The sequence below is a fragment of the Lissotriton helveticus genome, chromosome 10 (genome assembly GCF_964261635.1).
Source record: "Lissotriton helveticus chromosome 10, aLisHel1.1, whole genome shotgun sequence".
Classification (NCBI taxonomy): Eukaryota; Metazoa; Chordata; class Amphibia; order Caudata; family Salamandridae; genus Lissotriton; species Lissotriton helveticus.
This window is the reverse complement of record NC_136071.1, coordinates 126,710,958-126,735,074: the sequence shown is the minus strand read 5'-3', so window position 1 is coordinate 126,735,074 and position 24,117 is coordinate 126,710,958. Positions and strand designations below refer to the sequence as shown.

The following is a 24,117-nucleotide window of genomic DNA, read 5'->3' as shown; positions in this document are numbered from 1 at the left end:
CACAAACACGCATACACACAGCATACACACACAGGCGCACACACACACACACACACACACACACACACACACACACCGCCGCCGCCCCCCCCCCACACACACACACGCCGCCGCCTCCCCCCCACAATTAAGCCCCACTTACCGCATCAGCGGCCTCAGCCGCCACTCCTGACGTCTGCTGCCACCGCGGGGATAAGAATGCAGAACTGGATGACATCCCTCGACTCTGGGAGCACCCTGCAGATCCGAAGCGTCCGCCATCCATGAGGTCGCTGTAACTGCGGCCTGCATCGGGCCTCGGGCCGGTCCACACCGTGGGGGCTCCTCGTCCTCTCAGGCAGGGGCTGCGCACTGCTGTGCACGCCCCTGGCGACGTGCGCACCCCTGGCGACCTTCACGCCTACTGCGCTCACTACATCCCTATGTGAGGCAGAAGGTGAGTGTGAGTGCAGAGTGCGCAGAGTGCAGAGTGTGAAGTAGTGAGTGCAGAGTGAGTGTGCAGAGTGTGAGTGCAGAGTGAGTGTGCGGAGTGCAGAGTAGTGAGTGCAGAGTGTGAGTGCAGAGTGAGTGTGAAGAGTGAGTGTGCAGAGTGCAGAGTAGTGAGTGCAGAGTAGTGAGTGCAGAGTAGTGAGTGTGCAGAGTAGTGAGTGTGCAGAGTAGTGAGTGTGCAGAGTAGTGAGTGTGCAGAGTAGTGAGTGTGCAGAGTAGTGATTGTGCAGAGTAGTGAGTGCAGAGTACTGAGTGCAGAGTAGTGAGTGCAGAGTAGTGAGTGCAGAGTGGTGAGTGCAGAGTGGTGAGTGCAGAGTGGTGAGTGCAGAGTGGTGAGTGCAGAGTGGTGAGTGCAGAGTGCAGAGTAGTGAGTGCAGAGTGGTGAGTGCAGAGTGCAGAGTAGTGAGTGCAGAGTGCAGAGTAGTGAGTGCAGAGTAGTGAGTGCAGAGTAGTGAGTGCAGAGTAGTGAGTGCAGAGTAGTGAGTGCAGAGTGCAGAGTAGTGAGTGCAGAGTGCAGAGTGGTGAGTGCAGAGTGGTGAGTGCAGAGTGGTGAGTGCAGAGTGGTGAGTGCAGAGTGGTGAGTGCAGAGTGGTGAGTGCAGAGTGGTGAGTGCAGAGTGGTGAGTGCAGAGTGGTGAGTGCAGAGTGCAGAGTAGTGAGTGCAGAGTGGTGAGTGCAGTGAGTGCAGAGTGGTGAGTGCAGAGTGCAGAGTAGTGAGTGCAGAGTAGTGAGTGCAGAGTAGTGAGTGCAGAGTAGTGAGTGCAGAGTAATGAGTGCAGAGTGCAGAGTAGTGAGTGCAGAGTAGTGAGTGCAGAGTAGTGAGTGCAGAGTGCAGAGTAGTGAGTGCAGAGTAGTGAGTGCAGAGTGCAGAGTAGTGAGTGCAGAGTAGTGAGTGCAGAGTAGTGAGTGCAGAGTGCAGAGTAGTGAGTGCAGAGTAGTGAGTGCAGAGTGCAGAGTAGTGAGTGCAGAGTGCAGAGTAGCGAGTGCAGAGTAGCGAGTGCAGAGTAGTGAGTGCAGAGTGCAGAGTAGTGAGTGCAGAGTAGTGAGTGCAGAGTGCAGAGTAGTGAGTGCAGAGTAGTGAGTGCAGAGTAGTGAGTGCAGAGTAGTGAGTGCAGAGTAGTGAGTGCAGAGTAGTGAGTGCAGAGTAGTGAGTGCAGAGTGGTGAGTGCAGAGTGGTGAGTGCAGAGTGGTGAGTGCAGAGTGGTGAGTGCAGAGTGGTGAGTGCAGAGTGGTGAGTGCAGAGTGGTGAGTGCAGAGTGGTGAGTGCAGAGTAGTGAGTGCAGAGTGCAGAGTTGTGAGTGCAGAGTATTGAGAGCAGAGTTGTGAGTGCAGAGTATTGAGAGCAGAGTGCAGAGTTGTGAGTGCAGAGTATTGAGAGCAGAGTGCAGAGTTGTGAGTGCAAAGTATTGAGAGCAGAGTGCAGAGTTGTGAGTGCAGAGTTGTGAGTGCAGAGTAGTGAGTGCAGAGTGCAGAGTAGTGAGTGTGCAGAGTAGTGAGTGTGCAGAGTAGTGAGTGTGCAGAGTAGTGAGTGCAGAGTAGTGAGTGCAGAGTATTGAGTGCAGAGTAGTGAGTGCAGAGTAGTGAGTGCAGAGTAGTGAGTGCAGAGTAGTGAGTGCAGAATGCAGAGTGAGTGTGCAGAGCAGTGAGTGCAGGTGCAGAGTGGTGTGTGCTGTTGAGTGCAGAGTGGTGTGTGCTGTTGAGTGCAGAGTGGTGTGTGCTGTTGAGTGCAGAGTGGTGTGTGCTGTTGAGTGCAGAGTGCTGTGTGCTGTTGAGTGCAGAGTGCTGTGTGCTGTTGAGTGCAGAGTGGTGTGTGCTGTTGAGTGCAGAGTGCTGTGTATTGGCAATGTAAATGACAATGCCATTTATTTATGATTTAAAGAAAAAAAAGAAATGTCATGAGCAATGCCAATAGCTCTACCTTTAATGATGCCGAGACCATTGCATTGTAAATGCTTGTTGTTAATCTTTCTGAATCCCTTTCTTAGTAGATCACAGTTACCATTCATTGTGCAGATTCTGCTGTTGAGAGCTTGATTCTCTGGAAAAAGTCGCTTTTCTTCGGTATTCTGTTTGCTGCAAGGGGTAGGGGGTTCTCCATTTCTGATGTTCTGCTGGATTATTGTCCAGATTAGAGAAAGGTGAAGCAGCTGACATTGAAAGCTCCGTTTTGGCACGATGAGCTTTGGTTTACAGGCCTGATGTGTTCTAATTCAGGTTTTACAATTGTCAATCTCCTTCTGTTATATATGGATAATCTGCACATGATAATATTTGTACATATGTTCACCCTAGTGCCAAGGAGGATATATTTTTGAGGCATTGTGTAGTCTCAAATCTTTTACTGGAAACCTCTCACTTTATTAGGAAAACCTGGGCTTCTGGGTCTACCATGAATTTAGTGCAGCTTGGTTTAGACATGTTCCAAACTCCCTTGATCTTCTGTTGATGATGTTGCAACGGTTCTTTGTGAAATGGTGGCATCAGATAAGTGTAATAGAAGAGGTTCGCTTATTTCTGCAGGTAAATATAGGTGTAGAATGGTTCCAAAAGTTTATTTCAAACCCCATGAGTATCCGAGTTGTTTATTTTGTTCCCAAGTATTCATGTTAATAAAATGTGAATGTAGTTGTTCAGCTATTTTCTTCCAAGCAGAGAATCATCATTGGTCTTTAAAAGCGAAGTTCACAGGGATAGAGCCTGGCGGCATGCAATATGGCCACACTGATATAGAACTCCTGTGAACAGCTTTCATTCATTTTGAGAGCGGATGACGTACCTGGGATACGAAGGAGCTGACATATCCATATGCAAGTAACTCAAGGGCCAGAAAGCAGTGTTAGGGGCACTGGATACCATTGTAAAAAAAAATTAGACAATACTTAGAGATGCATGACTACAATAAAGCCTTGACCCAGGAAGCCTGAGGCGACTGTGGGCTGGATGGAGAGCAATATGGCTGCTGTGGAGAACAGCTTGAGAAGGGACTAGAGCGAATTGAAGACAGCAAAGGTGAATCTGAAGCCCACATTGGAAAGTGTTTGTGTCTTAACATTTTGTGGGTACATTTATATTTTTTACTTTCCTTTCCCTTCGTCCATTTCCATTTACTTCCATTTTCTTTGCCTTTCTGCCTATCCTTTATCTTCTTACTCCTTTAGGGGAGTGTATTAAAAAGTATATATGTAGTGCAGCTAAATTGAATTTCATGGATACTTTGATTTAATATAGGGCAGATTCACATTAGATGTTTTTATTGTCTTTCACAAAGTGCCAGGCAATGCTTTGTTCCTTCCTTTACCGTTTGCAATATGTTAATCTCATTAAAAATATTTTCACACAAAGGAAAGTCAAGTTTCAGGTACACAAAAGGATACGCTGATAGACCCTGATGGAAATCTCAGATGTCCCCAAGAAAACCACTGGAAGGCTCAGAACAACTGTACAAGTAGTGTCACTAGTGGAAGAATGGGAGGAAAAGGTATGAAGCGAAGTGTTTAAAGATGGTGGCGACAGTAGAAACTGACGGTCCTACAGGGAATAATGTGGCAGGTCTAAGAAACTGAGACATATACTTGTTCAGATTGCTCCTAAAAGGAAGCAAAACCAGAGATTATTATTATAGGTAAATTGGTTCAATTATGAACATTATAGCTCTGAGTAGAAGTTTCTCCAAGAATAGCACAGCCTCGACCCACAAGGCCACCCGGGCAGAGCCAGTTGAATAGTTGAATAGTTGAGCCAGTTGAGTAGTTGAAGAACTGCAGACCAATGCAAAAATGATTTAGGGGCAAGAAATGCAGGTCAATAAACTAAGGACCTAACACAGACCTCCGGTGGAAAACAAAAAAGGTGCAGAACACAGGACTGATGCAAACTAGAACCAACACCAAGCCCAACAACTATTGTAGCTAAGTGTCTTTGTACTTTTGCTCCACCCACCAGTTAGCACCTCCTACACGCCGATGCCTCCAGGTGATTTGTGAAGTGTATGTGTGTCCCTTTGGTCTCAGCTACCTTGTTTATTTCCTGGCGGGAAAAGTTAATACATTATCTGACTGTTCAGATAAATTCATTATGATGTGTGGTTAACTGTATAAAGAGGTATGGGGACGATTTTTTCCCACCAAGCCTCACCCTCTTATTCCAAAGAGAACGCCACATTTGCAGATTTTGCTATCTAGTCATTTTACGTCATACTATGTGTTAATTAACCCACAATAAAGAAGAAGAATACGATTCTCTGTGCTCTAGTTGCTTTATATTTTCTTTATGCCAGCATGAGGGATCCTGCAAAAAAAGAAAACTTAATGAGCAGCAGCTGTAGTGTAATTGGACTGCAATTCTACCTTTAATGGGTTTCTATTATTTGGTGATTGCCTTTCTATTTCTAGGGAGTACGAGGGTTGAAGTTAGAATAGAGGGTAAGTTCCTACAAGGTACAAGTGTTGGATAGTGGGTGATAATGTTTATTCTTGAGATATTTTGAAAGTTTACTTAGTTGAATTCCAACCTACCCCAACTTGAAAATGCTGTACTGGGGTGCTATTGGCACAATAAAGTTGAAACACAAATGAAATTTAAGAAATCTTGAACTGAGGGAAAGCTGTTTCTGGTTTAGACTTGGAGCACTGGAGTATATCATAGTAGATGTTGTAATTCTTCTGCTCTCAACGTTCCAATTTTGTGTGTGAATTAGCTAACAATCCTTTATATTCTGTGTTATCCCAATTTTGAAAGCTAAACGTTAGACAATAGAATTGTATTGTGTAATGGTAAACCTTTCTTTTTAACTTTTTATTTATATTGGCGAAAAAATGAACAGATCCTCCATCTAGAGGTACAGATAATATAACAGTCAAGTTTAAATCAAAATTACAAAAGGCATCTATGTTGTAGTATTACATCGCATAGTTATGCTACAGTGTGCAACAATGAAGACATCTATGGGTTATAACATAATCAGTATAATGCATGTTTTTATATATTAAATCCATACAGAAACATGGGTATAAGATAATTGCAGGAAGAACACTATGAAAATTGGAAAAAGAAGATGAAAAACCTAAAAATACAGATGGCTTTCATAGGCTGTCTCAATATTTTGCACATGCAATGGGAGCATTACCCCTCATGTAAAAGACAGAATTAAATATTCATAATTACCTAATAATAGACTTAATTTCCACTTTTTAATTCAATTAGTTAGTTTTGTTGAAGCATAGTTTGTTCATGGTGATATATATATTCCATTTCAGCAATATGGCTACTTCCTCCTCCTCTGCTGAAGAAGATGATAGTTTAAAAGGATGCGAAATTTATGTTCAGAAGTATAGTATCCAACATATCCTGAAAGAATGCATTGTGAATCTTTGCATAGCAAAACCGGAGCGCCCAATGAAATTCTTGCGAGAACACTTTGAGAAGTTAGAAAAGGTAAGTTTTTTCAAAGCTTTTATTTTATTCATGCTGTCAATGTAATTACTAAAAGAACTTTTCAAGTATTATGATAATGATTTTCAGACTAATAGTATTTGCTGTTGTCTTATTATCCTACAGTTAATACCAAAAGCGCTGAGATGAAGGAAATGTTACTTTTAGCAAAGAATCCTCATGTTATCCCTGTCTTACAATGTTTTCATGTTTGTTTCATTAACCCCTTCGCTGCTAGGCCCCCCATGCTAAGCCTTTTTTTGGTTAGTTGGGGTAGTTCGCGCTTAGGCCCCTGTAACTTTTTGACCATATAAGGTATCGATGCCAAATTTGCATCCTTTTCTTCCAACATCATGGGGATTTTAAAGGTACCCAGGGTTTGTTGATTCCACTGGAGGGGACCCAGAAATTAGTCAAATACAGCTAAATTTCTTTTTTGGGGGGGAGGAAAAATGGGAGAAAAGTGCTGCAGAAGAAAGCGTCTGTTTTTCTCCCTGCAGATGGTATCAACAAAGGATTTGTGTTGCTAAAATCACCTGCTTCCAGAGACTGACAGACTTTTGTCAGAAAACCAACCTTTGTTTTATACAGTTTTGGCATTTTACTGGGACATAGACCATTTTTGCTATTTTTTGTGCTTTCAACCTCTTTCCAGTTAGTGGTAGAAATGGGTATGAAAGCAAGAATGGATCCTGGAAAGCTATACATTTCGGACAAGTAGACAAAATTCCAAATTCAGCAAGGGGTCATTTGTGTAGATCCTTCAAGGTTTTGTTTATAGAAACTAACAGTTAAAACTAAGACAAATGTAAAATGAGTTGAATAAAACAGGCATTTGGGCCAACGTTTTCACCTGTAACTTCTTCTAAGTATGACAGATGTTTTAAAGCAATATACGGTTACATCCCCTGGACCCTTCTGGTTTTGGGGATATATAGGACTTGCTGGTTCACCAAGAACCCGAGGAACCCAGATCCAATAACTGAGCAGCGTCTTGCAATGTTTTTTCATTGTGTACCGGGTATATAGCAATTTATTTGGTAAAATATAAAGAGTGAAAAATCAAAGACACATATGTATTTCCGAAATGGGAACAAAATATAGAGTTTAGAAACAGTAGCAATTTGCACATCTCTGAAATTGTGTGTACCCATACTAGCATGTGAATTATAGCACATTTTTCAAAATTACTTCTTTTTTACACATTGTCTTACATTTGGAAGGCAGAAATTCATCAAAAGTCAATAGGTAATAACAGTTGCTCTACAATTGTGTGCTCCCCTAAGTATCTCATTAAAAATGGTACCTCACTTGTGTGGGTAGGTCTAGTGCCCGCAACAGGAAACGGCCCCAGATACAACGTGGACACTCCACATTTTCACAGTGAAAACTGACCTTTTTTTGCAAAGTGCCTAGCTGTGGATTTTGTACCCAAGTTCTGCCGGCACCTAAGGGAACCTGGCAAACCTATACATTTTTTAAAACTAGACACCGAGAAGAATCCAGGATGGGGTGACTTGAGTGGCTCTCACCAGGTTCTGTTACCCAGAATTCCTTGCAAGCCTTAAACTTTCTCCCAAAAACACATTTTCCTCACATTTCTGTGATGGAAAGTTCTGGTATCTGCATCGATCCACAAAATTCCACCCACCCCGCATTTCCCGAAGTCTTATGATAAAAATGGTACCTCACTTGTGTGGGTAGGCCTAATGCCCGCGACAAGAAACTGGCCAAAACGCAACGTGGTCACACCACATTTTTGCAGTCAAAACGTACCCTTTTTAGGTCTCGCCTAGCCGAAAGCAAAGCGAAGCTTTGCTGTCTAGGGCGAGACAACTTATGTTGTTACTTCTGGGGGAATGTGGACAGCAAAGTGCCACGCGCTTTTTCTTGACGAGATTGTACCTCGTGAGCGCGCACGTCGCCGTGCCTCATATTCCCATGCACAAAGAAAGCCTCACTCACGCATGCGCACATACACAGCCATACACACACTGCATAAACACACGCACCCCCCCTTAAACAGACACACGCGCACACAGACAGACAGACGCACGCACAGACACACTCAAACAGACACACGCGCGTACACCCCACCCCCACTCACCCCTCCTGTCCCTCAACACACTCACCGGTTCTGGCGGTGCTCGGCGGCGGTTCTGCCTCTCGGGCGGCGGTAGCGCTTTGCGGGGCTCTCTCACCACATGAGAGCCCCGCCTTCCCCATGCGCCCGGCCGCTCTTCACCCGGTCCCCCATCTCGGGACCGGGACTCAATCAGGAGCCTTCGTGGCTCGTCGGGCAGTAGTTTCTCTCTCTCTCTCTCTCGCCGCGATGGGGCGGGACTTCCGGTTGGGGCCGCGATGGGATTGGCCGGCTGCCCAACCGCTTCCGGGCCGTCACAGGCAGCGCGGCGGCCCGGCGGGGACTTGAACAAACTCCTGGGCTGCAGTGGTGAATTAAATGCACACGAGGGGTGGGCTCTCTCCCTAATTTAAATATGCCGCGAGGAATGGACTCGCTCGTTTTTTTTCTTGCTTTTGCGATTGCTTGTCTTGTTTTTGTTACTGAGATCAAAATGAAACACTATGCTGTGACTTTACTGGGAGCTGAACACAGCGTACTCTTCAGGGGCATTTCTGTCCTAACGACAGCCGTGTAAGTTACTAACAGAATAGCAAGATAACACAAGTTGCTTGAAACAGATATACTCGAAAGAGGTATACTTTTGGATGAAGGCTTCAAGCCTACAATGCTGATTACAGGAGACCCTCGCCATTCAAGTGGCCACAGTAACAAGGCAGTACTCCAACTTCAGTAAAATCAGTAAAAATGCTTGGTGTTTGGTCCAACACAGACCTTTTGTCAGAAATGTCAGCAGTTGTAAAATGTACCTATTGCCAGGTTATGATAGATGCTGAGAAGCATTGTGCCTCTTCTTAAGGTAAGACAGTATTGAATTGGGGTCACCAGGGATACTACCCACCAAAATGCAATCCATATCTCACTGAAGCCCCACTTTGAGGAGACAATGCTCTCACTTGGAAGGTCCCCTTATTTTTACTGCCTCACAGAGAAGGCATTTTAAATATGGCCTGCATATCTGTCAACACCCGAGTACTACGTAACAATAGTATACAAAAAAGTAAAGTAATAGTGAACTTCTGCTTCCAGTAGCACTTTACTACTCACAAACATGGCTTGGAGATTTCATGCACAACTTTGTAAATTCTTCAATGGTAATTTTTCATGACCAAAATATCGACTTTTAATAATAGTAATAATAGTAATATTATTAATATGTGCATTTAATTTATTTTCTTGTAGTATTTTTTAATTGCGAGCCTGGCTCCAGAGAGCAGGGGGCGTTGTACATAGTAACAGGATTTGTAGTCAACATGTGAGGAGGCTGGAGAGACATGCAAGAATGCTTGTAATGAGAATGGCGGACAATAAATACGTAATACAAAGTTAAAGAATATACATTAGATATATTAATTATATTGCATAGGTACCGCCAATTACAACTGCAAAGCGCTTAAATGAACACTCTTTTGTTATCTGGATAATTGGCAAGTGATTTTATCGGTTTAAGAATTTAAATAAAGGGAATTAAACATGATGTAGTTCTTGGTTCAAGGACCACTCTTTGCTTCTTCTTTACGTGGATAGCGGCGGGAGATATGAGCTTACTCATAGAAGAAACTTTTTCCCCTTCGTTCTTTTTTTGGTGGCTTTGTAAACTCAAGTGGAAAGGCTGAGTGTGGTAGCTACTTCCTAACACGTTCTGGTTTCAACGAATGGAAACAAGCTGTAAAACAAACAAACACAGCATTCCCCACAAGCTTCTGAACACACGAGGAAAACCAAAAGGACAAGGGTTATAGCAGTCCCAAGGGAAACCCGTCTTTTCTCAGTTATGCGTGACCAACAGCTTTCGCTCGCAACCCAGGGAGCCCTATTAAACTGGGACCTACAGGGGCAGTAAGAAATCTCTCCTGATGGCTCATAAACCAGAGCGTTCTCTTCACCAACTGCTGGCGTAACACCCAAGCCAAACGTGTGACTCACAGACCGCGCGGGTACAGGGGTCTCTCGTGCACCTCACACAGAGACTTGGTCACGCGCTTCCTTCGTTTAAGTTTTCCAACCGTTTGTTTGTAGAGGCCTCGCGCACAGATGAGTCCTATTATCCTGTCTTTCCTGGGAATAATAGCCAACTAACCTCTTGCCAGAATCCGAGTTAATACATAAAGTTTATTTTGACCAGTAGGAAATGGTTTTAGGTGTAGCATTTGGATGTTGGGCTTTATTTGTGCCAGTTTTATAACACCCGGGAAATGTACATGACGTAAAATCTGGCAGGATAGGAGTACGTTATCTATCATATGCACCTTCCATGCAGGGCTTTCATATAAAAAAAACAACAACATAAAGCAAGTGCACGCATTACTCATACTTAAAAGGTTGTGAGAACAAAGTGACTAATGTGGTAACAGATGCGAGGAGGTGGTTGCCCAGATGTGGTTATTGCATCAGTGTATGCTATGTATCCTTTGGGCCTCATTTTAATTCTTGACCACAGCCAGGTGGCAATTACGCACCCAGTAAATAGCAGTACCATAGGTCATGGTATTTATCGGGTATGCAACACATTCCAAGGTTTGAGCCTTGATATGGTGGACAACACACAACCGCAAGTGTACAAACTTGGAGTGCGCACTATTTACCACGTGATTTGCTTAAGGCAAATGCTATGAGGTTAAAACCCCACAGGATATGATAGTAGTTTCCCACGAGTTTACTTACTTATAATGTGCAAAACAAATACCACAAAGTGCAGCTTTTAGGTTCAGGACATAGAGATAACACAACAGGAGCAAACAACAAGATAAAATAAAATCAAGTCAGTAAGAATAATTCCGATTTTGGGGTTTTTCTGATGGATTGTAGTTTGATCTAAGGGGAAAAAAAGGAAAATCTACAGATAACAAAAATACCAACTAAATTTAGAGGATTGTCAGTGCGACTGAAATCAAGTGGAATTTCCTTAATATTGGTTCAGTAGATCTTCAAAAACCCATTTACTTCAGGAGTGTCCACCAGAGTTCTGTTTAGGTCGAGCCTGGGCAGCGCATGCGCAGCTATGCGAGGCATGATGTATTATAGTATGGATTTAAAGCCCTGCCCACTCTCCACTCATATTTTTCTTTGGCTTGTGTCATTCTCCTTTGTAAATGCTGGCTTCTGATTGGTTAATAGGCTTGCTAGTCCCTCCTTAGTGCTGCCTTGTCTTCATTTTTAACCTCCCATGAGGACTGGCCCTTTTGCTTCTGTTGTTACTGGGTATGTCTTATTTACTATCTGTGAGCACGATTTTCTGGAATGATTTACTCCTACTGCAGGCACGACATGCTTTCCTGCAACGGTGCGGCTTTGCTTGTACATTTTCATCTACGTTATTTTTATTTTTTATTTTGGCAGCATGGCATGCTGTAACTATAGCGGCTGCGCCTTTATTTTCCTTGCACCTTGCTCCTTATGATGTGTTATTTATTTATTTTTTACAAGCACGGCATGCTTTAACTTTAGCGCCTGCGTCCCTTCTGTATTTTTTTTCTTAGGCAGTGCGGCAGCTTGGTCCTCATTGCCTTCACACGCCTTTATTTTCCTTGCAACTTTCTCCTTTTACTGTATGTACTTAGTTATTTTTCACAAGCACAGCACACTATAACTTTAGCGGCTCCAAACCTTCTGTTCTTTTTTTTTTAGCCAGCGTTGCACCTTGCTCCTCATTGCTGTCCCGCCCCCAGGCATGCGCTACACTTTTCATCATTGCAAGTGATTGTTTGTATTTGGAGAAGTGTGGATCAATGGTTAGAGCGGCAGACCCTAATGCAGAGGTCTGGCCAGGACCAGGGTTCAATTCCCACCTCAGCGGGCCTTGGGCTCAATTTCCCCGGACCTGATAATTCTCACCTCGGTGCCTATTCTAATCATGGGTCCAACTCTGGGGAACTAGCTTGCTTAATCTCCACAACGGCCCCAACAGCGCTAGGATGCCTGGCTTCACCTTGGGGGTGCACAGGAGTGGGCACTTCACAGGGAAAGGCCAGGAAGGGTTCAACAGCGGTATGTGCACAGTGCCTGAGAGACCCCTTCGGGGGTGATTCGGGCGCTATATAAAAGCACTACATTTAAATTTATTTGGCTAAAAGGTTGTATTTTGTACCATTGGCTGTCAGCTTGGTCTCCTCATGGCACTGTAGAAGCAGCTCCGCCCCACGCCTCACCAGCTTTCCAGGGGTTGCAAAGATGGCAGATGCAGGGGCAGAGGACAAGGAGCTGGAAGACTTGCTTGACAGTAAGATCTCAAAATGGTTTGGGATGAAAGTGGGGTCAGCAGCAGAGCTGCAGCACTCACCGCGCAGGTACAGTTGGGCCCCTGTTAGAAATCATTTAGAATTAGCCTTTCTATACTGCAAATAAATTCATCCCTGATGGGTGCAGATATAGACTGCCATTCAGGAATGTAAAAAAATAAAACGACACCAGGGCTTTACTGGGCGGGTCCCACAAAGTCTCAGACCCATCTGTAATACATGCATTTGGAATGCAATAGGTCTCATATTTGTGAGAGTTTAAGCTAATAGCATTGTAAATGAGAATGCCCTTTATTTATGTTTTAAAAACCAAAACACAACCAAAACATTAATAAATGGCATTGTCATTTACAATGCCAATAGCTCAAACTTGTGTAAATGCGAGACCTATTGCATTGCAAATGCTTGTTTTCAAAGTGCCTAGCTGTGGATTTTGAACCCTCGCTCTGCCGGCACTTAAGGAAACTTAGCAAACCAATACATTTTTGGAAACTAGACACCCAGGGGAATCCAGGATGGAGTGACCTGTGTGGCTCTCACCAGGTATTGTTTCGCAGAATCCCTTGCAAACCTCAAACGTTGTCAAAAAAGCTAATTTTCCTCACATTTCCTTGATGGAAAGTTTTGGAATCTGTGTCGATACACAAAATTCCACCCGCATTCCTCGAAGACTTTACGATAAAGATGGTGCCTCACTTGTGTGGGTAGGCCTAGTGCCCGCAACAGGAAATGGCCCAAAACGCAACGTGGAGACACCACATTTTCACAGTGAAAGCAGACCCTTTTTTTGCAAAGTGCCTAGCTGTAGATTGTTAACCCTAGCTCAACTGGCACCTAGGGAAGCCTAGCAAACCTATACATTTTTGAAAACTAGACTCCCAGGGCAAACCAGGATGGGGTGACGTCTGTGGCTCTCACCAGGTTCTGTTACCCAGAATCCCTTGCAAACCTCAAACCCTGTCAAAAAACACATTTTCCTCACATTTCTGTGATGGTAAGTTCTGGAATCTGTGTGGATCCACAAAATCCCACCCACCCCGCTTTCCCCAAAGTCTTCTGATAAAAATCGTACCTCACTTGTGTGGGTAGGCCTAGTGCCTGCAACAGGAAATAGCGCAAAACACAATGTGGACACACCACATTTTTACAGTGAAAACTGACCCTTTTTTTGCAAAGTGCCTAGCTGTAGATTTTGAAGCCTAGCTCTGCCGGCACCTAGGGAAACCTAGCAAACCTATACATTTTTTAAAACAAGACACACAGGGCAATTCAGGATGGAGTGACTTGTGTGGCTCTCACTAGGTTCTGCTACCCAGATTCCCTTGCAAACCTCAAACGTTGTAAAAAAAACAACACATTTTCCTCACATTTATGTGATGGAAAGTTCTGGAATCTGCGTGGGTCCACAAACTTCCACCCACCCCGCATTCTGTAAAGTTTCCCGATAAAAATGGTACCTCATTCGTGTGGGTGGGTCAAGTACCCGCGACAGGCCAGGGCCCAAAACATATTGTGGAGACTTTAAAATGACCTATCATAAAACTACCTGGTTTTGCTCGAAGCACATGGTTTTTTGGCCCCGGGCTAGCGGCCAACTGGGGAAACTTAACAAACCCACACATTTTTGAAAAGTAAATACCCGGGGGAGCCCAGAGAGGTATGGCTTGTGGGACCCCCCAACTTTTTTCTACCCAGAATCCCCTACAAATCTAAATTTAGCTGAAAAAACACGTTTTCCTCACTTTTCTGTGTGGGAAAGTTGTAGGATCACCGGGCTGACACAAATTGTCTAACACCCAGCGTTCCCCCAGGTCTTCCGATGGAAATGGTTCCTCACTTGTGTGATGGGTCAAGTACCCGCAACAGGCAAGGGCCCAAAACATATTGTGGAAACATCAAAATTACCCATAGCAAAACTACCTGGTTTTGTAAGGGCGGCCATCTAGGGAAACCTATCAAACCAACACATTTCTGAAAACTAGAGGCTCGAGAGGATCCAGGGAGGTATGGCTTGCATAGATCCTCCAACGTTTTCCTACCCAGAATCCCCTGCAAACCTCAAATTCTTCACTTTTCTGTTTGGGAAAGTTGTGGGATCACTGGGCTGACACAAATTTCCTACCACACAGCATTCCCCTAGGTCCCCTGATAAAAATCGAACCACACTTGTGTGCGTAGGCATAGTGTCCGCAACAGGAAATGGCCCAAATCCTACTGTAGAGACTTCAAAACCACCTATCATTAAACAACCTGGTTTTGCAGGGGGCACCTGGGTTTTTAGCCCTGGGCTTGCGGCCATCTACGGAAACCTACCAAACCCACACATTTCTGAAAACTAGACACCCTGGGGAGTCCAGTGAGGTATGGCTTGTGTGGAAACACCAACGTTTTCGTACCCAGAATCCCCTGCAAACCTCAAATTTAGCTGAAAAAAATCACTTTTTCCACACATTTGTGTGTGGGATCGCCGTGCTGGCACCAATGTCTTACCAACTAGCATTCCCCGTGGTTTCCCGCGTAAAATGATACTTTACTTATGTGGCTGTCCAATGCAGAATCGGCTAAAACAGATTTTTTTTAAAAATGTAGCTCTTAGAATTTGCTGTGCTCTACCCTTAATCCCTATGTTTTTGGCCCTTAACAGTCACAAGCCCTTGGCCCACCCACACTGGGCAGAATGTGAAACCCAGTCCTCCAGATCGCTTATCCTTTGCACAGGGAACACGCTTGTCTTTTCCTAGTTTACTTGGAGTCCCGTATACACGCAAGACTTGTTCCAAAATTGTGCCACACATAGATCTGATTGGTTTGGCTGGCTTAGATAAATAAGCAGACCATACGCATTGCGTGAAACTTAGTCTTCCAAACATAGAACCCATCTAAAACCTCTCATACCCTCGTCTGTGCGGATTCTCTCTTCCAGGTGTTCGATCATCAATGCAAAGAGCAGTGATAAGAATTGGCATCCCAGTCCAGTGTCCCTCCCAGTGATAAAGGTGTTCCAAGACCACTCTATTCACACACCTTTTCTGGGCCTAAGTTTACATGGGTAATCATGACAAATGAATTCTCCCATGCAATGTTGTAAAACGCTTAAACGGATTTGGCAAGAGTTGATTAAGCCGTCTGGCCATTTCCATGGTGTTACATAAATACCATATATTGTGGTGTATAGACTACTGCTGTGGTATAAAGCCACACAGATTGCACTGCATTAGTGACTGGGCATCTTTAATTAAGCTAACTAGCAAAGATCTTAGCCAAGATCTTACTCAACATCTTTGATTCTACATTAAGAAGGGACATAGTCCCTATGACTCACATTTGTCTGCTGGGCGCCCAGGCTTAAATACCATATTTTTAAATGGTCTGGACTAATGGAAATGTTTGTTTAAATGTTCTTTACATTGATGTAGATGAAAAAATGTTTACCACTTTGACATTGGGAATCATAAATATACTAGTTTCCTGAATGATGAAATTTTTTAATGTACTTTACACTGCACGTTGTGTAATATATCTTTAGATCTTACAGCCTCTCTGCATCAGATCTGGTACTTATTTTATTATTAGGTCAACAAGCATCCAACAGCTTACTTTGTTACTTAATCTCCTTAGAAATTGTGTTCCTCTTCTCCCAACTGCTTGTCAAACAGTACTCAAATCCGTTAGCTTCTCTCGCCTGGACTACTGTAACTCACTGTATCTTGGCCTATTCGACCACTCGCCCCCATCTTATTGAAATTACAGCTGACCATCTGTCTATCGGATCGCATTTCTCCATCTCCAGGGGCATAGCTATTAATAGTGCAGCAGGTGTTGTGGTACCAGGGCCAGATGTGTGTGGCACCCCTTTTGAGCCCTATTAGTGGTTGTTTTTTACTACCAAATTAGGGATTGGGGGTCTAGTGTGCTTGCTTGCACAGAGGCCCACGGCGTTCTTGCTACACCACTGTACAAAATCCAATTTTTAAAACACTTCACTGGCTCCTTCTGTATAGAGCCCTCTATATCTGCCACTCGGGTTTCCATCATTAAGGACTCACTTAGCTGCAACAACGTCCTTATGCTCATTAGTCCTGTCGCACCTTTATCTCACGATTTGACAATCTGATGCACACAAAGAGTCTATCATGTTCTACTGGATGGTCGCTCTTTTTTTCATTTAACAGTCAAACACTGGAATGCCCTTCCAAAGGTAATTTGTTTGCTCACCAATCACTTTGCTTTCCATAAAACTCCTGAAATGGCTCTTCTCACTTTAAGCTTTTTTTCCTCTGTTATCTCTGAATTCTTTCAACGCTGGGACGCCATCTCGAGGGAATTTCTGCGCTTTGCTATCTTAATGAATTTCCTTTCTGTCTTTCGAGGTTGCTTTTCTACCCACTGTTTCATCCTTTCCTTTGTGCCGTTTTATAATATTTTGGAGACTGGAGAGACCCACATGATTCAATCCTTGCTTTCAATGTCTCAGCAATGGCAGTCCTCTGGTGATGTTCCTTCCTTCATTAGGTCTCTACTCAAGGCTGGTGTTCATACGTTGTTTTATACCCATTTTTAAGCAGAAAAAGGTTGGAGAGGGTGAAGGCCTGTGGCCTGCATGCTCTTCAGCCTCAGTTAGCTGACCACGGTCTTTACAAAGTCATGACAGTATTTTCAGCACTTCGTCAGTGCTCTAGGCTCCCCATCTATCCATACTTATATGACCAGGTAGAACTTTAAGATACTGGTTTCCTCCTGACCAGGTTACAATCCTTTTTTTCAGGTTAGGCATGCTTACTAAGAACTCTACATATTTGTTTATTTTGGAAAACACTAGGGGCCCATTAGAATGGCGGGCGGACTTATTCCAGCAGGGCTGGGAAATGGCCGCCAGTGGTGCGGCAGTCCCGCACTGGCAATTAGGATGCCACCGCCACGGTGGCGGTGGCAACCCGCATATATTACATTATGGCGGGCGGTGCGGTAAGCAGCACCCGCCACAATGCAATATATGCATGTTGAGCATTGGCGTGCACAATGTGACAGGCACCGCGCGGTGCCTGCCACCTTAAATCCACATTTGTAAAGCGCACAATCACCCGCAAGGGTCTCTAGGCGCTGGGGGCCGTCGGGAAGATTAAGCAAGCTATTGCCCAGAGTCACATGGTGCTGAGCTAATCTGCCACCGGCGCCGGGGATCGAACCGTGATCCCCAGATTCCAGCGTCAGTCGCCCTGGCCGCTGCGCCACACTTCTTCCTTGTGCATGCCAATGTTGGGGGAAACCATGGGTACCCCCAAGTACAGCCCCCACCCCCCCACCCCCTAGGGCCCCGCAACGGGCCCCCAAAGAAGACCCTGCATGCCTTTCCATGGCAGAGTCTCCGCCATGGAAAGGCATTGAAAATGCCACATCATAATATGGACCACGGTGCCAGCAAAGCACCGCCACCATATTATGGGCCTTTTCCGCCCAATAGGCAGTCGGGACGATTGCCTACCGGCAGAAAAGCAGCAGACAATCTTTCCGTCCACCGCGGTACCCCGCCATGCTAATGTGGTGGTGGGTAACAGGCAATCCGGAGGGGTGTTCTAGCGGGTGGATCGCCCGGGGGCACACCCACAGAACCTCTTTTCCCCTTTAATGAAGCCCTGACTGATGTCCTGCTTGGGGCCTTGCCCAAGCCCCGCACAGGCACTTCTGTGCACAGGACGATCGCCTGCCGCCAGCTCTACGCCCCTGGAGATCCAGCTTTCCTCACACAGCACCCCGCCCATGAGAGCCTGGTCATGCAGGGCTTCACGTCCAAGGTTAACTGTTGTGCGTTCCCTACAATACCACTGCAAAAGAAATCCAAGATGCTGGACACCTTTTAGAAAGAGGATTTTCACTTCCACCAGTCTTGCTCTGTGGTCAGGTAGCACCACATGCTTCTTGGGTTGGTATTCCACAGTGTGGAACTTGTTTGTGCAAGTGCTGCTCATAGAAATCTGAAGACTGGCTGGTAGCTTTGAACTTGAACTCACAGACGTTACCTGCAGGTCGCAGTGGGCCGCAAGCAATTTCAGTTTGCTGTGTTCCCTTTTGGCCTTAACAGCACCCCTCAGGTGTTCACAAAAGTGAGGGCAGTGGTTCCAGCCAATCTGCAGAGATTAGAGGTTCCAGTCTTCCCCTACCTCAGTGACTGCCTATGAAAGGTGGGCTTGCCTGCTGTCCCTACCTCCAGACTGTGGCGGCCCTCCTGCATTCACTGGGGTTTGCTATCAATGTGCCAAAGTCACACCGACTCTCAGATGCTGTCTTTTATTGGAGCAGTTCTGTATATAGTGCAGTTCCACTTCTATCCTCCTGAGTGGCCAGTTAAGGATATTCACGCTAAGAGTCCGATATCCTGCATTTTGGTGAGACTGACTTTGAGGTTGCTGGGTCTTCTGGCCTCCTGCATTGTGTCAGTACTACATGCCACCTGGAATTTGTGGGCTCTGCAGTGAGACCTGAAGTCACAATGGGTGCAGCATCGGGGTAATCTCTCCTACCTGTTCACGATATCGGAATGAACTGCGAAAGACCTGCAGTGTTGGCTAACAAACTGCAATTGGGTCAGTGGCAGACCCCTTTCCTTTACCCAGCCTGGTCGCACAGTGGTGACAGATTCCTCACTGCTAGTTTGAGGCAGCCATTGGCCATCTGGGAGAGGTGGAGGGCAGATGATTGGTCTCCTGTTTAGTCTCAGATCCACATCAACTTGTTGCATTTGAGAACAATTCGCTTGGCTTTGAATGCCTTCCTCCCTTCCATCAAAGCAAGGCTAGTTCAGGTGTTCTGGTGGGGTGGGGTCGTGGACCCTGTGCCAGGAGGTTCTGCGCCTCTGGACATGACTGAAATGTCAGGACATTTTTCTTGTTGTGCAACATGTGGCGGGGTCTCTGAATGCCAGGGTGGACAAACTCAGCTGTTGATACCTCGTGATCATGAATGGCATGTACATCCAGAGGTGGTGCAACTGGGGAGAACATTGGTTAGATCTATTTGCCACTGCTGAGAACGCTCAGTGTCAGCACTGCACGTTGGAGTTTCCAAGGAGGCTCTCACTCGAAGACGCATTTTGTCTCAAGTGGGCCTCGGAACTCCTGCATGCCTTTCTGCCAATACCACTCTTGCCCGAAGTACTGAAAGGAATAAGGACAGACCGTGCCCAAGTAATCCTTGTAGTTCCTGATTGGGCCACGGAGAGTATGGTATCCCAAACTCCTGAGCATGAGCACTTGTCCTCCGATCAGGCTGCCCCTTCGCAAGATTCTCATGTCATAGCAACAGGGCAGGGTTCTGCAACTGAACCTGCACACTCTCCGCTTTCACGTGTAGAGATTGAGTGGTGGCAGCTGCGAGTCTTTGATCTCACTCCCGAGGTCTGTGAGTTCATCTTGGCAGCCAGGCGTCCATCCACAAAGACTATATGCGCCTGCCATTGGGACAAGTTTGTAGCTTGGTGCACAGAAAAACATGTTGACCCTCTTTCTGTACACTTGTCCGAAAATTTGCTGTTTTTTTGTCATCAGCCCGGCAAGGCCTTACGCTGGGAATAGTTAAGGGGTATCTTTTGACCATCTCGGCTTTTTTGCGGTTACTGGATCAACCCCCCCATTCAAGTCACCTGTTGTGACACATTTTCTGACAGGTCTTCAACATCTGCTTCCCTCGAAAACGTTTGCTATGTCCCGATGGGACTTTAATTTGGTTTACATTTTTTTTATGTGTTCCCCCTTTCAACCCTTGCATAGTAGCCCCTAAGACTTCTCACAATTAAGATTAAGACAGTCTTCTTGGTGGCCATCACATTGGCCAGGAGGATCAGCGAGATTAACGCTCTGCATACCGACTCCTTCCCAGATAAAGTCATTCTTCAGACCCATGTCTCCCTTTTCCCCCGAAGATGGTGACACCTTTCCACGCTGGCCAAAGCATTATGTTGCCTACCTTCTTTGCTTTGTCTCACCCCTCCAAGGAGGAGGAGAAACTTCACCACTTGGATCCGAAAAGAAAGTTGTTGTCTTACATTGTTCACACCAAAGAACACTAGGTGGACAATCAGCTCTTTGTTGGGTTCGCTTGAGCGAAGAAGGGGAAAGCAGTGCAGAAATGAACCATCTCGAGATGGGTTGTACTCCGCATTAAGTTCTGCAACGCTTTGGCCTATAGGTAACCCCCTGAGGGCTTGCAGGCTTATTTTGCCAGAGCCAAAACAGAGACCACTGTGTTAGCTTGCTGAGTTCTCATCATGGACAGCTGTCTTGATGTTGTTCATGTTCAAGGTTGAGAACAAGGTCCCCCTCTGATCTTCGCTTTTCTCCGAGACCTCTAGGGTAAAATTAAGAAGAAAAGACCTGAAGGTGAGCTGTATCAAGCAAATTGTATAAGGAAATGGTGGGTAAAGGTTTTAGGTTTGGAATTGCCTAATAAACTGTGACCTATATTCTTTAACCCCTTGCATGCGTCGGACAGCCGGCGGCCGTCCGACGTCACGGTGGGCGTGTGCGGAGGACGGCCGGGGGCCGTCCGAACCACGGCCATGCCATAAATCACCCGCACCGCGGCAAAAATTTTGCCGCGGTCAAGGGGTTAATGAAGGTTAAATTGCTATGTTATGAGTTTGTGGGATCTGGGAGGGCAATCAGGTTGAGGGTATGCCACTGCTATGTGAGTCATTTTGTATGGAACTTGAGAGACCTGTCATGTGTTAGAAGGGGATGTCACTTACCTTCAATAGCATTCTTTCTGGTGGATGGTCCTCTCCCACAGATTCCTTACTGCTTTCCTGCCTCCCCTTTTTCAAAGATTGTTGCATTATTTATCTCTTTTTTGCACGTATTACATGTTAATTCCATCTGCTGTGTCTCAACTTCTTTTGTGGCATGGAAATAAGATCGGAACAGGTGTAGCCGATACAAGGGTGGCTTGTATAATGTGCAACATTGTCATATTTAAAGTCAGTGGGATTCCTCAGCCATGTTGAGCGGCAGTGCTTGGGTCTGGTTGAGGACATTGACAGCTAAAATGTCCTGGTTCCATTAAGGTGCCTGGAGCAGGTTCTCATAAGGATATTGGTTGTAGAAGAAAAGTAACTTGTTCTTCTATACCTTTCTAGGGCTAAGTTACTCTAAAAACCAATATAGCAATACAGTCTCATGCTGATTCCACTTCAAGACTACTTCATTCAATAAAATGTCACTACTACAATGATCAAGCTTTATCCTTTTCTCTTATTCCCACCTCAAATTTCATCCCCATTGCACTATATTTTCTACCCAACTTTAGGGATTTGTCATGCTCTGTGTTACCCATATCACACCTCTCTGTTGGATACCTGTCCTTTCACTGTACTAGAAAACTACGACTGCCCTCTTATCCATAGATGAACCTGGATTGATAAGTATTCTAAGAAAGCAGTAGTGTTCCTTTGGGGAGTAATGCAATTCTTTCCACAATACATCTCAATAGTAAGTGGGTATGCATATCATATGAGGTGCATACATGTTCCGCAAGTTCGTAGTCCCCCCAAGATCTATCTAAATGAATTGATCAAGGAAGAAAAACAGTCAAAGGATGGCTGAACCTAAAATATTTAATCAGGATCTTGACAATACTTATGGAAGAATGAAATCAAGAATTAACAAGCACTAGCAAAGCCAATAGGTCTTGCTGTGTTTAAAAAGGCAGTGGCATTCACATTCCTTCAAAATATGTATTCATTAGTTTCCCTATGCAGGCAGCAGTACCTTAAGCCAGTATTAGAAGTTTCTCGAATCAGACATAAGTCCTTTCTGCAACAGTCTGCAGTACCTTAGCTAAGTATCGTAGGTTAGGTATGAGGTATGCTAGGTAGGCAGGTATAGTAGTTACGCAGCTAATGTATTGTCAATTAGCGATTGTGCATAGTTAAGGCAATGTCGGTTAGGTAGTTATGGTAGGTTGGAAGGTATGAACGGCATGTATGGTAGTTAAGAAAGTATTTTAGTTATGTCTGATTGGTTACGTTTGGTATGTATGTATCGTAGGTTAGGAAGGTTGGGTTAGTTTAGGTGATATGGGTATCGTAGGTATGTAGTCAATTTTGGAAGTTAGGTATGACAGTTTAAGCATGCTATGTTTCCATTTCTTTTTTTAGTATTTGTATATATTACTCAAAGACTAACAGAGAATACGAAAGATTTACATTTTAATCCGTATAACAATGCTTATGGAACAACAGAACTATTCCAACCATTGTTAGAAGCAGTAGAAAACTGATGAAAACTGAGAGCAGATAGCCAGTACACCTAGCTAAAATAAAGTCTGCAAAGGTGAATGTTGTTGAAAGGATAACATGAGGGATTGGGTCTTTGGAACACCAGTAGGGAGTTCTAGAATGATGGTACAGAGAAGGATTGATGTGGCGCAAGGGTCATTTTGACGCACCTGCTTTCCAAAAGAAAGGTGTTCCTGATATTAAAGAACTTTTGTTCACCATATAAATTGAGGAGACTGGAGACATAAGGAGATAAGTTAAGGTGCAGCGTTTTATAAGTGAGACAACCCAGTTTGAAATTTAATCTAGATTCAGTTGGCCCAGCAAGTTGGAGACATTAGATGTGAAGTGGTCACATTTCCTCGTGGGCGGCAGGAGTCTGGCAGGCAAATGTACGATTTCTTGAAGAGTGTTGAAAAAGGTAGGAAGTAGGTTAGTTATAATAAGTACAACAGGTATGAATCGTAGGTTGGTATCATAGGCATGGTAGTTTAGGCAACAGATGAACAGCACAACTCCTCCATTGTATGACAGGCTTTGGCTTACAAACAGCAAGCAGAAAAGCTATAAATCATCAATTGAAATGTTGTGCAGATAAGGTAAGCTCATCAAAGAACACACACTGAGTTTGAGTTACAAGCTATAGTACAAGCTCTAACTGCAGCTTAACAAAAGGACTCCTTGATGCCCCATCACCAAAATGTAATGGGAACACAAATGGCACAACCTAACCTTCCTCAAAATCCATTGCCATGTCGGACATCCCTACCAAACAATTGCAAAGTGTGACAAACAAACTAAAGCCAATCAATGAAGTGGGCTGACTTAAAGTACATTTTCTCTTGAAGAACCGGATTAACCCAGTTACTGGGTCTCGGCGGCGGGGGAACCGCCCAAACCTTCCATACCCTTCATACGTAGTAAAAGGAGACACAGGAGCCTTCGTCTGCAGGAGGAACCCAGATTTATTCAAATAGCCCGGGCTATGGAACAGAGTCCCAAGCTCGTCAGAAACAAGACAGATGAGGCTGCTGCTTTACTCCGCAGATTACAAGCCTTTTATACTTTTTCATTCTGGTCTTTTGGCTGTTAGTTCATTGTTCAATCAGGGCAGTGTTTGCAGTTGATAACCATATCCAGACAACGTTTATAGATGGTGACCTGGTCAAGGCTTGGTACACAAATCATTGTTCACTCGGCTTGATCAAGGCTCAGTCTTTCAGGTCATTGTTCACTAAGCTTGATCAAAGCCCAGCAGTCAGACCATTGTCCAGATAACCTGATCACGGTGTCATGGATGTTTACCAGGCTGGGAGCAGGAGATGGAAAACAAATCATTTACACAGGGTGTGAGTGTTTCGTGGCTTTCTGTTGAACTGCAAGAGCAGGGGGGGTTGGGTGTGCGACAGTTCCTGGGCAGAAATGCAGGCTGCAAGATGGCTGTTGTCGTGTTAGTTAGATGTTCCTCAGGCATCAGCAGAAACGACCAGGTGGGTCGTGTGGAAGTGTTTGACAGGAGATGGCAATGAAAAAGCAATGGAGTCTCGGTAC

At 44.8% G+C, this 24,117-nt stretch overlaps 1 protein-coding gene across 1 annotated transcript in view; it reads left to right on the top strand.

Moving 5' to 3' along the window:
* PRKAR1B (protein kinase cAMP-dependent type I regulatory subunit beta) overlaps window positions 1-24,117 on the top strand; it is a 561,069-nt gene that overhangs the window by 10,516 nt on the left and 526,436 nt on the right. The window contains exon 2 of the mRNA XM_078664907.1: window positions 5,744-5,921. Coding sequence (XP_078521033.1) covers window positions 5,748-5,921 — 174 coding nt within the window. The 5' untranslated portion in view covers window positions 5,744-5,747. The remainder of the gene's footprint in view (window positions 1-5,743; window positions 5,922-24,117) is intronic.